Genomic DNA, 13,734 nt, shown 5'->3' on the forward strand with positions numbered 1-13,734 from the left:
AGACCCCATGGTACTCATAAATTGGCCCTTGTGGGGCAGTCACTAGATGATGCAGCAGTCAAGACACTGCCTAAAGCACCTGCAGCCCCTTTGAAAGCAGGTGGTTGGGTCTGGACTTACCCATTTCCTATCCACTTCCTGCTAATGCACAGCCTGGGAGTCAGCAAGGGATGGCTTAAGCACTTGGACCCTTACCACTCATGTGGGAGACCTGGCTAGAGTTCCAGGCTCCTGGCTTTGTCCTGAACCACGCCAGCCTTAACTGCTGGGGCCCTCTGAGGGATGAACTAGTGGACAAAGTAAAAAAGGCTCTGAAAACAAACACAGAAATGTTTATTTTGTCACACGGCTGCTACCTGGCCCAAGGGGAACAGCCATGTAGCCCCAGACACCCTCTTGGCATGGCCCAGGCTCCAGTAACACCCACTGGTAAGTCCCCCTGCAGCCACAGACCCAGGCTCCAGTCACACGAAGCTCTGGGCAATGGCCAGGACCTTGGAGTACTCGCCCTCCCGCTGACGCAGGCTGGAGGGAATGGGTACTTTGATCCGGGTCCCCACAGGGTTCCCGTTGTCTTCAATGAGGACCACGTTGTTGGAGTCAAACCTGGGGGTCATCTGAGGGCCAGGCATGCGATGGCCCACAATGAGCGCCTTCTTCTTCTGTCCCTTGATGGCTAACAGTATCTGGTCACCCACCTTGCCCACCCCACTCTTGTTGTAGATATGGATGCAGCGAGGAGGGCGATGGTACGGTGTGTTCCCCAGGGCACTGTTGTCCACCACACGGACCCGCGTCATCTTCTGGATTGCACTGAGGCTGCCTGTGGTGCTGGGAGGGAGAGAAGAGCCTGTGATGGGTGCAGGACTTCCCAGAGGGCAAGGCTATTGCACAAGCAGGAGCCCAGATAGAAGGCAGAGCCGCAAATGCCACAGCCATACCCAGCAGTCCGCGTGTACCAACAGCTCCTACCAGTGTGTCAAGGTCTCCATTGGAAAGCGTTTTAATGAGGACACAGCCTTTACATTGTGACAGACCCCTCAGAAGCTTGGTCTGAAAGCTGCTACTTCCCAAATGAATCCCCTAGGGTCACACCTAGTCCCAACCTGGCCTGCAAAAGCTACTTCCCCACACATCCTCATTTACACATGTGCTGGTGAGACACAGAGACATGAATTTGCTAGAAGTCTCTCGATACAATGTGGCAGAAACTAGAAACACAGCATGGTCCTGATCTTCCTTTTAGGTAGTTCTCCCTATTATCTGGAAGGGCATCCATGGAGAACAGACGAGGTATGAATAAGCAAACCAGTAACCAACACTCCAGCGATCCTAGGAACCTATTCTCACTCTCTCTGGGCAATTTCACTTACTCGTGTTGCTACCAACTAATAAATTCCAGCTCAATTCTAGCCCTGCTTTTCTACTCTCCAAGCTCCTTACAACACAGACAACTGCAAGCTGAGGAGGTCCCAGGTGACCTTGCTGCCTCGTCTGCCAGCTTCTCTGGAACCTCCAGCATCTTATCCATGACCTCTGGCCCCTCAGCTCCCTGCAGCCACTGCATCCTATCCATGGAGCTGCCTATGCTCTGGCCCTTTCCCTCGGCACCCCCAAACACCCTCCTCCATTCCGTCTCCCTCTTCTACATCCACACCATGGTTTCAGCGTCCGAACTGGGTCTCATCACACCTCCCTCTGCTGACAAAGCACACACTACAATTGACACTACTACCGTGCTCACACTTGTTCCATATTTCCCCACCATCTACACTGCTAACCGATTTACCTACCTTTGGAAGTCCCCCACCTCAGCACTCACACAGGCACCCCCTGTGTGCCCCAGTAGCTAGCAGGTACCACTGGAGTTCTCCAAGTACTTCTTGGCTCCCTTTGGGGGCTGGGCAGGAGCTACTTCCCTGTCTGCCTGGAGAGGCATGCTTTCTCTCCTGCAGCAAGCAGCTCTGGCCCCAGCCTCACCAGCACCTGTAGGCCTCCAGCTAGAATTATTTGTTTCCAGGTTAGTACCTCTGGCCAAATGTTAGAACCTTTCAGTGCTGGAAGCAATGCTCCTCTCTGTGCAATCAGCCCAGGTATGGATGGGGCTCTGGAGACAGGAGGGATAGGGGCACAGATATGTGGCAGGGGGAAGGTGGAAGCCATGTCTGCCAAGGAGTATGCCCCCCACAATGGGGGTTCATATATGTCTACCAAGCTTAAATTTCTGGTAATATGCAGGTATATGAATTTTGTTTTGCAACTAAAAACTTTTTTTTTTTCCTGTTCTTAAGTGTATGTTCAGCACATGGAGGGGATGACTAGGTTGAGAGATCAGACTGCATCTTACAAGGAATGCAGAGCAGTAGCTTCCACCCTAGGCCATTTCCCTGGCCCGCCCCAACAGCAACACCACCTCCTCACCTCTCCCCCCCTGCCCTCCTCCTTCAGCATCCCCGCCCCTGTGCTCATCTCTGTGGGATGCCACTCCCAGCCCTGGTTGAGGCTGACTCAAAGACCCAGTTCTGGGGAGTCAGTGGGACAAGTTACCTGAAACAGCGCTGGCTCAGGGCTCGGTTGACACAGCCAAAGGGCCACAGCCCAAGGGAGAAAGCCATGGATCCCAAGGTGGCAAATCCTGCAGGAAAAAGGGAGGGACGGAATTGACTCCCAAGCCAGAGCCCTTACTCAGAGCTGGCTTTCCCCAGGGACTTGTGTGGGAGGTGGCACTTCCAGCACAAGATCATTAGTCACTCAATACAAATCTCAGCAGTTAAGTGACACAGAGGATGAGACGGAATTCAGTTCCGATTCTGCTGATTCATGTTCTGAGGCTGGGGTCAGGCAGCCAGAGTTGGCCCATGACAGTTCTTGCTGTTGGTGACACAACAGCACACAGAATGTCTTCCACAGAGTGTGACCCCTCAGCAGGCACACACCCAGCCAGCAACTCCTTCCCAAGTCCTCCTGGAGGTCCCACCAGTGTGCCTCCTGCAACCCCTAAAAGACAGCTGGTTACTAAAGCAGCCACCCAGGCTATCTTACTACATCCCCTCACCCCTAGGAGTGAAGGCTAGCAAAACAGAGCTGAAGGCTGCCCCTGCCTGGTCAGTGCCATAAGTTGTCCCAGGCCAGTCTCCCAAACAGCACTGCACCATAGAAAACTTCCTCCTTCACATTCCAGCTGCAGGTGGGCTTTGGGAAGCGAGATGGAGTTGGCAGGGCCGACAGCCCAACACTGGCTGCTCCAGCTGGCAGCAGCTCAACCCTGTCCTCCTGGGCACCGACAAATACAGAAGGTGCCAGGGCCCTGCCACTTGAGCCCCACTGCAAGGCATGGCTAGGAACTGCCCACAGCCATGGTTCCAGCCACCAAGCACCCTGTCCCGCCACCAGGAAGGCAGACTCCAAGAGCCCTGTCAAGAGAGGCCTCTACACTGTAGTATTGACACATGACTTTGCTTCATGCAAGTTCAAAGCACCGCAGGTACAATTTAACAGGGGTGAGGAGAAAGTCCACTATTTACTTGTACAGAAAGACCTAACACACCACTCCATAAATGCTTAATTAACTACAAGTTAGCTTCAAATCCCAAACTTACTCGCAAGTGTTTTCCATGAAGCACTGGCTAAAATATAGCTATGATCTGAAATATTAAACATAAAACAAGACGGCCACTTCTCAACTCCTCAGGTGAGGAAGCCAGCTTCACTTTCTTTGGCTAAGTGACCCTGGACCAAGGACAAAGCTGCTGAATTTGCAATAGTGTCTCTACAACCCGGGGATACTGAGGGCGCCTGCTGGCTGGGGCCGAGGCCAGCTACACAAAGCAATGAGCACAGTGCCTGGCTCTCCACACCTAGCTGTGATCCTTCCTCGTCTTCATGCCACGTCTCCTTTCACAGAGCAGGACACCGAGAGACAGACTGACCAGGTAACTCATGCAGCGCCCAGCAGGCAGTCAGGGACACAATCAGAGCTAGAAGAGGACCCAGCCTCAGTCCGAGCAGCCGTCACTTCATGCTGCAGCCTCACTCCGCTCCGTCAGGCTCACTGCACACAAAGGACTCCCTGGGGCGGGGTGGAGAGGGGGCAGCCAGCTTTCAGAATTATCTGGGCTCCTAATTTTTCTGGATCATTTGTCAAATGAATAACTACAGTATTTTCCACAACCATTGCATTAAAAGCTCACAAAAACCCTGAGGTGGATACTGTTGCTAGTGTCCCTGCTATACACAGGGCAACAAAACCCAGAGAGGTAACTGCCTTGGCTAAGTTCACACAGCCACGCTGAACTCTGAACCTCAACAGTTAGCTTCCGGAACCCATACTCTTATGCAACTGAGTACACACAGCCACCTGCCTTTCACTGTTAGCATATTCCAACTGTCATATTACTCTTGCTCTGTTGAGAATAGGGATACCTCACGTGCATTTTCCAAGACAAAACAGGACAAAACAGCACTGTAGCTCTGAACAAGTGCCAAGGATCACTTCCATGTAGCTCCTTCACAGCTCTGACTCTGCCCGCCAGCCCCAAATCCAAAGGACTCAGACATCAAATGGGTAATAGTGAGTCGTTCCATGAACTCAGAAGCACAGAACAGTCACTTCTCAGGTACAGCTGTCCCCGAGTTTCCACACAAGGTCCAGGTGACCTCTCAGATAGCTACACCTCAGATGTACACATCCCCCATAAAAAACAGCACATGATCTGCACCTTACCTAGATTCAAACCACATCGAGATCGCTTTGAACACCTAATGCAGCGTAAATGCTCTGTGGAATGGTTATTACACAGAATTCTTTAAGGAATGATGACAAGAGGGAAAAGGCTGTTCAGCACAGATCTTTAAAAAATATTTTCAGGGCCTGGCATGGTAGCCTAGCAGCTAAAGTCCTAGCCTTGCACACACCAGGATCCCATATGGGCACCAGTTCTAATCCCACCAGCTCCACTTCCCACTCAGCTCCCTGCCTGTGGCCTGGGAAAGCAGACGAGGACAGCCCAAGGCCTTGAGACACTGCACTCATGTGGAAGACCCCAAAGAAGCTCCTGGATTTGAATCAGCTCAGCTCAGGCTACTGCAGCCACTTGGGGAGTGAATCAGCAAGTGGAAGAACTTTCTGTCTCTCCTCCTCTCTGTATATCTAACTTTACAATAAAAAATAAATACAGGGCCCGGCGCGGTGGCGCAGTGGTTAAGGTCCTCGCCTTGCACACCCGGGATCCCATATGGGCACCGATTCTAATCCCGGCAGCCCCGCTTCCCTTCCAGCTCCCTGCCTGTGGCCTGGGAAAGCAGTCGAGGACAGCCCAAAGCTTTGGACCCTGCACCCGCGTGGGAGACCCTGAAGAGTCTCCTGGCTTCGGATCGGCATAGCATCGACCATTGCGCTCACTTGGGGAGTGAATCATCGGACGGAAGCTCTTCCTCTCTGTCTCTCCTCTCTGTATATCCGCCTTTCCAATGAAAAAAATAATAAAAATAAATCTTTAAATAAATAAATACAATAAAAAGTTCAAACTTTCCATGGGTTTCAGACCTGTGGGTTCAAGCAACGGTGGACTGAAACTATTTGAGAAGAGGGGCCAGCACTGTGGTACAGCAAGTTAAGTTACTGCCTGCGACACCAGCATCCCATTAAGATCACCAGTTGGAATCCTGGTTGCTCTGCTTCAGATCCAGTCCCCTGCTAATGCACCTCACAGGCAGAAAACAGGCCAAGTCTTTGGGCCGCTGACAGCCAAGTGGGAGACCCAGATGTGGTCCCTGGTTCCTGGCTTCAGCCTGGCCCAGCATTTCCCTCTCTAACTCTGCTCCTCAGATAAATACTTGGGAGCTGAGGGGAAATGCTCCCTCCATTTCCATCCCAGCAGGTCCTGGTAAAGAGGAGTGCAAATCAACATCTGTCAGATGAAATAAATGAGGGAAATACAAAATCCTGACCCTTACCCATGGTTCCACACAAGGGCTGCAGCCTGCAGGGTTGTCAGCACAGCGCAGGATGTGGGACACAGCCCAGTTAGGCCCAAGGTCACAGAAGAGCCCAGGCCTCCCTAACAGGCCCCTGGAATCTCAGCTCACCCTGAGAAAACAGCCATCCCAACACCAGGTAACTGCTTTGAGTCAGCAAAAGAGCCAGCGATTTCCTTCACAGCAATCGTGATGGACCCCACGGTCGGTCTGAGTAACACAGCCCCGCAGACCCAGGCCATGCCCCCCAGACCTACGATGCTTTGCCTTGGACACAGTCTCCTCTACAACCCCAGCCTTCAGACATGGCCAGGAAGCGCTACAGGCCCACGGTGGCTTTCAGTTTGTTCCCAATTGTTACCGAGTACCAACCTCCAATTTTATTTTACTTATTTTTAAAGATTTATTTATTTGAAAAAAGCAGAATTGTGGCCTAGTGGCTAAAGTTCTCACCTTGAACACGCCTCGGGATCCCATATGGGCGCCAGTTCTAATCCCGGCAACTCCACTTCCCATCCAGCTCCCTGCTTGTGGCCTGGGAAAGCAGTCAAGGACGGCCCAAAGCTTTGGGACCCTGCACCTGTGTGGGAGACCTGGAAGGAAGTTCCTGGATCCTGGCTTTGGACTAGCACAGCACCGGCTGTTGCGGTCACTTGGGGAGTGAATCAGCAGACAGAAGATCTTTCTCTCTGTCTCTCCTCCTCTCTGTATATCTGACTTTCCAATAAAAATAAAATACACCTTTTTTAAAAAATAAAAAATGAAAAAGCAGAATTAAGAGTTACAAGGAGAGCAAAAACAAGACAGAGCTACCATCTGCTTATTCACTACTCAAAGGCGACATAGCCAAAGTTGGGCCAGTCTAAAGTCAAGAGTCTGGGCCCGGCAGCGTGGCCTAGTGGCTAAAGTTCTCGCGTTGAATGCCCAGGGATCCCATATGGGTGCTGGTCCTAATCCCAGCAGCTCCACTTCCCTTCCAGCTCCCTGCCTGTGGCCTGGGAAAGCAGTCGAGGACAGCCCAAAGCTTTGGGACCCTGCACCCGCTTGGGAAACCCAGAAGAGGCTCCTGGCTTCAGATCGGCATAGCATCGACCGTTACGCTCACTTGGGGAGTGAATCATCGGACGGAAGCTCTTCCTCTCTGTCTCTCCTCTTCGTTGCATATCTGACTTTGTAATAATAAATAAATAAATCCTAAATAAATAAATAAACAAATACAGTCAAGAGTCTGAAGCTTTTTCTGGGTCTCCAATGTGGGTGCAGGGGTCCAAGGACTTGGGACATCTTTTGCTGCTTTCCCAAGCACATTAGCAGGGAACTGGATTGAAAATAGAGCAGCTGGGCCTGGTGCAGTAGCCTTGCAGCTAAAGTCCTCGCCTTGCATACACCCAGGATCCCATATGGCCACCAATTCTAATACTAGAGGCCCCACTTCCCATCCAGCTCCCTGCTTGTGGCCTGGGAAAGCAGTCAAGGATGGCTCAAAGCCTTGGGACCCTGCACCCATGTGGGAGACCCACAAGAGGCTCATGTCTCCTGATCAGCTCAGCTTTGGCTGTTGGGGACACTTGGGAAGTGAATCATCAGATGGAAGAACTTCCTCTCTGTCTCTCCTTTCTGTGCATCTGACTTTGTAATAAAAATAAATAAATCTGGGCCCGGCGCCATCACCTAGCAGCTAACGTCCTCACTTTGAACGTGCCAGGATCCCATATGGGCGCCGGTTCTAATCCATTTCCCATCCAGCTCCCTGCTTGTGACCTGGGAAAGCAGTCGAGGACAACCCAAAGGCTTGGAACTCTGCACCTGTGTGGGAGACCTGGAAGAAGTTCCTGGATCCTGGCTTTGGATTGGCACAGCACCAGCTGTTGTACTCACTTGGGGAGTGAATCAGCAGACAGAAGATCTTTCTCTCTGTCTCTCCTCCTCTCTGTATATCTGAGTTTCCAATAAAAATAAAATAAATATTTAATAAATAAATCTTGGGAGAAAGAGAAAAGAGAAGAAAAGAAAAGAAAAGAAAAGAAAAGAAAAGAAAAGAAAAGAAAAGAAAAGAAAAGAAAAGAAAAGAAAAGAAAAGAAAAGAGCGAGCAACTGGGACTCAAACCTGCACCCATATGGGATGACAACACTGCATGCAGTCCTCACCTGGAATGCCACGAAGCCTGTGCTCTCTGCTTCCTAAATCAGAGACTGAATCACAATGACAGGTGAGAGGAAGAGTAGGAGAGAGGAAAGGGAAGAGAATTAATTCCTGCAATCTACGAGCCTGCTCATTTTGCCGTCCTGATTTATTTAACTTTCCAGCCTTTCCCCCGGCTGCAGAGGTGGGGAGGATGGCGGGCTCTGGGAACACAGGGGCAAATGGCTGACTCGGCATCACACTGCAGGTCGCACTGGGATAAATCTTCAGGAGGGCAGGGGCCATACCCTCAGGGTGCAAGACAGCGCCTGGCACACAGCTGCAGCGGAGGGACTAGCTTATGAATAAACACACAGACTGGCTTTGTGACTAGCCCAGCTCCAGAAAAGCTCCAGGCTGGGGCTGGGGGTTTATCTGGTGCCCTTTACCCAGGCTCCCGAGGAGGACTTCGGGGACTTGGGCACTGGGCCTCATTTTTGCTTTCCACAGGGAGGTAGACTGAGCTTTGAGAGCCAGCAAATGTGATACTTACTATCAAAGGTCTAGAAACACGTATACATTGTTTCCAATGAGATCTAAACAGCAGCCACAAGGCCTCGCTGCTACCACACATGTAAAAATCATACTGGTTCACGCCAAGGCAAGCCACAGCCTAAACTCTACAGAGGAAAGCCTCGGGGACATGATGAGACACCCACAGGGCCACCCACTTCTCATATCAAAGTGCCTGCGTGGGCTTCCCACCTCTACTCCCAATTCCTTCCAACTGTCTTCTCAGGCACAGGATGGGATCCCACAGGTGATCATTCAAGTCGTGAGGTCCCTCCTTCCACCCAGGGGGATCTGGATTTAGTTCCCAACTATTGTGTGGCTATTGTGTGGGCATTCTAGGAATCAGCCAGCAGATGGAAGCGTGTTCTCTTTCTGCCTGGTTTATTTTTTGTTTGTTTTTGCTTTAAATGGATTTCAGGGAAGGATTTTAACCAAGTTCATACACACTCCCTGAAGACATACAGTGATTACAGCATGGCTGTCCTAAGTACAGGCAGAGGGCTGGCATTGTGGTGCAGGAGGTTAAGGCACAACAGGTTAAACTGTTACTTGCCTAGCTTTTTAAAACAACAACAAAACAACTGAGTTGAAAAAAAAATCAATGACATGTTCAGATTCATAACCATATTATTTTAAAAACAGATATAGGGCCCAGCGGCGTGGCCTAGTAGCTAAAGTCCTCGCCTTGAATGTGCCAGGATCCCATATGGCTGCCGGTTCTAATCCCAGCAGCTCCACTTCCCATCCAACTCCCTGCTTGTGGCCTGGGAAAGCAGTCGAGGATGGCCCAAAGCCTTGGGACGCTGCACCTGCGTGGGAGACCTGGAAGAAGTTCCTGGCTCCTGGCTTTGGATCAGCACAGCATCAGCCGTTGCACTCACTTGGGGAGTGAATCAGCAGACGGAAGATCTTTCTCACTGTCTCTCCTCCTCTCTGTATATCTGACTTTCCAATAAAAATACATCTAAAATTAAAAAAAAAAAAAAAACCAGCTATAGAACAGGCTTTTGGTGTAGCGATTTAAAAGGCTCCTTGGATGCCTGCCTGCTGCATCAGGTGCCTGGGTTTGAGTTCCGGCTCCCCTACCTGGGAGTCAGCAGGTTACTAGCTCAGGTAGGTGGGTCCCTGCTGCCCATGTGGGAGAACTGCAGTGAGTCCCCAGCTCCCAGCCCAGCAACCTCAGCAGCCACTATGCATGGGAGCTCTCAAGTTTGTGTGTCTATCTCTGCCTTTTAAATACAAAAAAAATAAAACATTTTCAGAGTAACAATATGGAAGAAATGACTTCTGGGACCAGTACTGTGACAGAGCAGTTAATTCCTCCCCTGCAGTGGTGGTATTCCATGTGCGCACTCGGTCAAGTCCCGGCTGTTCCACACTTCTGACTCAGGTCCCAGTTAATGGCCAGGTAAGATGGCAGAGGATGACCCAGGTCTTGGGAGAGAAACTCCTGTCACCCAGCTTCAGATCAGCCCAGCTGTAGCTGTTGCAGCCATTTGGGGAGTGAAGCAGCAGATGCAAGATCTCTAGATCTCTCCTCCTCTCTCAGCAACTCTGCCTTTCAAATAAAAATAAATAAATCTCTTAAAAATAATGTCTAGTCATCTCCAGCAGCCCAAAAACTAGGTAACTCTGGTCTGTCATTCAGCTATTCATTACAAGTGCTATTCTGCCTCAGAGTGAATCCTATTGTTTCAGAAAACAATGTATCACACGAGTTTCATAACCACGCAGAACACAACATGCAGAAAGCGCCACGGGAAGGACCAGTCTTGTGGCACAGAGGTTAAGGTGCCTTCTGGGATGCCAGCATCCCACACTGAAGGGCACCTGAGGAGTGAAACAGCAGACAGAAAATCTGACCCCTGTCTGTCTCTCTATTGCTCTGCCTCTCAAAACAAAAAAAATAAATCTTTAAAACTCCACAGAAACTATACACTCAAGAAACGAAGGATAAAATGGAGAATTTCTTCCAAGCCCCCCCCCCCCCGCTCAAATAAAAGAAAAAAGTTCTTTATAAACTGTAGCAGGGACAAACATTGCAAGCCTCTTATGACACCTGCATCCCATAGGAGAATACCCGATCCTGCCTATTCCAGGCTTCCAATCTAGCTTCCTGTTAATGAGCCTGTGAGGCAGCAATCCTACCATCCTTGGGATCCTACCATCCTCATAGGAGACCCAGCTGGGGTTCTTGACTGCTGGTCCTGGTCTGACCATGCTCCATGTTGCAGGCATTTAGAAACTATGCCAGCAGAGGCAAGATCTCTGTGCGTGTGTTAGACTCTTTCAAACAAATAAAATAAAACACGACAGCGATTCCTTCTCATCTAAACTGCTTACCAAACCAACCATGGGAATCCAAACCTACAAAACTCTGCCCACCAGGCAATTCACCAGACAGCTTGGCCCCCATCTTCCTGTTACAGCTGAAAAACTGCCCTAACAACAAAAAAAAGCCAACTCATTTCCTACCCCCAGCAAAGTTCTCATCGGTCAACTGCACCCATGTCCAGGGAATGAAGAATGAACTTTCTTCTTTCTGGGCAGCTCCTTTGCTGGAGAGACCGCTCTGTCTGTCCTGTACCGCACAGTCCTGGTGTGCAATGGTGTGCTCCTGGACAAGTTGAACAGTAACACAGGTTGAGAACAAGAGGCAAGGAGGAGCATACAGGACACCAATGCTTCTCAAACAAGGCCAACCTGGCACACAGAAATGCCTTCGAAGACCTTGTACCTCAAGCAGGTGTCAAGAACCAATATCCACGGGCTGGTACGTTGACTTAGCACATTAAGCCATATCCAACTCCCCATTAATGCTCCTGGGAAAGCAGCAAAAGACAGCCCAAGTGCTTGGGTCCCTGCCACCCATCATGTGCCAGGCATGGATGCAGTTCCAGGCTCCTGGCCATGACCGCCATTTGGGAAGTGAACCAGAAGATGGAAAACCTTTCTCTGTCACTCTTTTTCAATAATATATTATATGGGCTTGGCACGATAGCCTAGTGGCTAGTCCTTGCCTTGAACGTGCCAGGATCCCATTATGGGCACCAATTCCTGTCCCAGCTACTCCACTTCCCATCCAGCTCCCTGTTTGTGTGCCTGGGAAAGCAGTCGAGGACGGCTCAAAGCCTTGGGACCCTGAAACCATGTGGGAAATCAGGAAGAAGCTCCAGGTTCCTGGCTTCAGATCGGGTAAGCAACGGCCATTGCGGCCACTTGGGGAGTGAATCAATGGAAGGAAGATCTTCCTCTCTGCCTCTCCTCCTCTCTGCCTATCTCATTTTCCAATTAAAGACAAATAAATAAATTTTGGGCCCAGCACAGTGGCCTAGCAGCCAAAGTCCTCACCTTGCACACACCAGGATCCCATATCAGTACCGGTTCTAATCCTAGCAGCCCCGCTTCCCATCCAGCTCCCTGTTTATGGCCTGAGAAAGCAATTGAGGACAGTCCGAAGCCTTGGGACCCTGCAACCAGGTGGAAGACCTGTCTCCTGGCTTCAGATCGGTGCAGTTCTGCTTGGGGAATGAATCATTGAACAGAAGATCTTCCTCTCTGTCTTCTGACTTTCCAAAAAAATTAATAAATCTTTAAAAACAATAAACAAATCTTTAAAAACAAATAAAACACAGTAAAAAGACTAAAACATATCTCTACTCAGTCAGCATCCTCTGATGCTAACTCCATTTTCAAAATTTGTAGAGAAAATGAATGAACCACCTGCTGGCCTATTCTTGAACTAACCCAACGGCCAGGCCAAAACGCAGCAAATGAATACAGGGCCTTTAATGGGTTACAGGGACCCAAACACTTGAGCCATCACTGTCACCTCCCAGGGCAGGAAGCTGGAATCCAAGAACAGGAGCTGGGAATTGAACCCAGGTAGTAACGTGTTTCCACCACTAGGCAAAACACCTGCCCCATTCTTTACATGACAACTCTCATCGAGTATACTAATTTCCAATTCTCCAACGGGACTCAGCTTGGAGCACATTCAACCTAGGGCAACTCAAAACCTTGCAGGTGCATTCCACAGATAACTAATGAACCCTGGAAAGCCAGCAGGCCACAGAACTAAAGATCACTGCCTCTACAAGAACCGCATACTCCTGGTAGGAAAGCCTTTTTGTCCAGCAGGAGCTTTGAGGCCCAGCTTTAAGCCTGCCCCAAACTATTAAGTAAGCCTCGGTGAATATATTTCTTCCCTGAAAACCCTCGTTAGAAATTTTGCCCATTCTGTCTCCAGCGGTGGCTAGGTGCACTGGCCGCCCACCGTGGGAGGCAACTTGCCTGTGCACCGCACCATCCCCGTTTCCAGGAACCCGGACGGCGATTCCCGCCCCCCCTCCAATCTTAATCACTGCAGGTCGCAGTCTCCTGTGAAATGAGAAACCAGGGAAGCCCCTAGACTGGGAGCTGCGCGCTCTCGAGCGCCACACACACAAACACACACACGCCTGACAGACACCGCGGAGCGGCAGGGCAAACTCCCCTCTCGTCCCGGCAGGGCAGGAGCAGGAGCAGGACGCAAGACCCAGCAGCAGAGGACACGCGCCGGGGGACCGACCGCACCCCCAACTTCCCCAAGGCAAGAAAGCGCACGCCGGGACACCGACCCAGGGAGGGAGACGCAGAGCCGTGGGGACTCCGGGAGAGGAGGTCGGGACCCTCCCGCCGGTCCCTCAGCCCGCAAAGGGCCCACGGTGCTCCCACTCCCACCTCTCTCACCCACCGAGCGGCGGGGAATGCGGGGGAGCGGGGAGGAAGGTGCGTCCCCTTCTGCCGGGAAGAAAGGGACCGGGCGCAGAGGAGGTGGGTAGTGCGAGAAGACAGCAAATAGCCCGGCGCGCTCCCCGCACCGTACCGCTCTTGCAGCCCCGGAATCTCCCGCCGCAGGCCCCGCCGGCCGAGCGCCGCCTCCCCACTACAACCCCAAGCACGCGGCCTTCTCCGGGCGCCTGCGCGGCCAGGTCCTGGGCCAGCCGGGCTGCGGGGAGCCAGTGCGCGCGCGCGCGCGCCTTGCGTGTGTGCGGCGTGAGGGGTGGGCCCTGCGCGGCCCC

At 51.3% G+C, this 13,734-nt stretch overlaps 1 protein-coding gene across 4 annotated transcripts; it reads right to left on the bottom strand.

The window, feature by feature from the left end:
• Positions 1–312: 312 nt before the first annotated feature.
• Positions 313–13,660, bottom strand: MRPL14 (mitochondrial ribosomal protein L14). 4 transcript variants are annotated; one of them, XM_040983456.1, is made up of 4 exons: positions 13,539–13,660; positions 2,771–2,871; positions 2,548–2,638; positions 313–831 (listed from the first exon to the last, which is right to left on the bottom strand). In XM_040983456.1, exons 3-4 carry the CDS (start codon positions 2,613–2,615, stop codon positions 465–467), a joined length of 435 nt encoding a protein of 144 aa, XP_040839390.1. In that variant the 5' UTR covers positions 2,616–2,638; positions 2,771–2,871; positions 13,539–13,660; the 3' UTR covers positions 313–464. The 4 variants fall into 4 exon arrangements, with proteins under 4 accessions (XP_040839390.1, XP_040839388.1, XP_040839389.1 ...); XM_040983454.1 differs by lacking the exon at positions 2,771–2,871 and having other exon boundaries at positions 2,548–2,635; XM_040983455.1 differs by lacking the exons at positions 2,771–2,871; positions 13,539–13,660 and adding an exon at positions 13,403–13,526 and having other exon boundaries at positions 2,548–2,635.
• Positions 13,661–13,734: the final 74 nt, after the last annotated feature.

The sequence above is a fragment of the Ochotona curzoniae genome, unplaced genomic scaffold (assembly GCF_017591425.1).
Source record: "Ochotona curzoniae isolate NIBS_2020 unplaced genomic scaffold, NIBS_Ocur_1.0 contig_3819, whole genome shotgun sequence".
Lineage (NCBI taxonomy): Eukaryota > Metazoa > Chordata > Mammalia > Lagomorpha > Ochotonidae > Ochotona > Ochotona curzoniae.

Coding starts and splice junctions, on each gene's coding strand:
- MRPL14 (XM_040983454.1), bottom strand. CDS start 2,615: ATGGCTTTCTCCCTTGGGCTGTGGCCCTTTGGCTGTGTCAACCGAGCC. Junction 832..2,547: donor CTGAGCCAGCGCTGTTTCAG/GTAACTTGTCCC, acceptor TCTCCCTCCCAG/CACCACAGGCAGCCTCAGTG.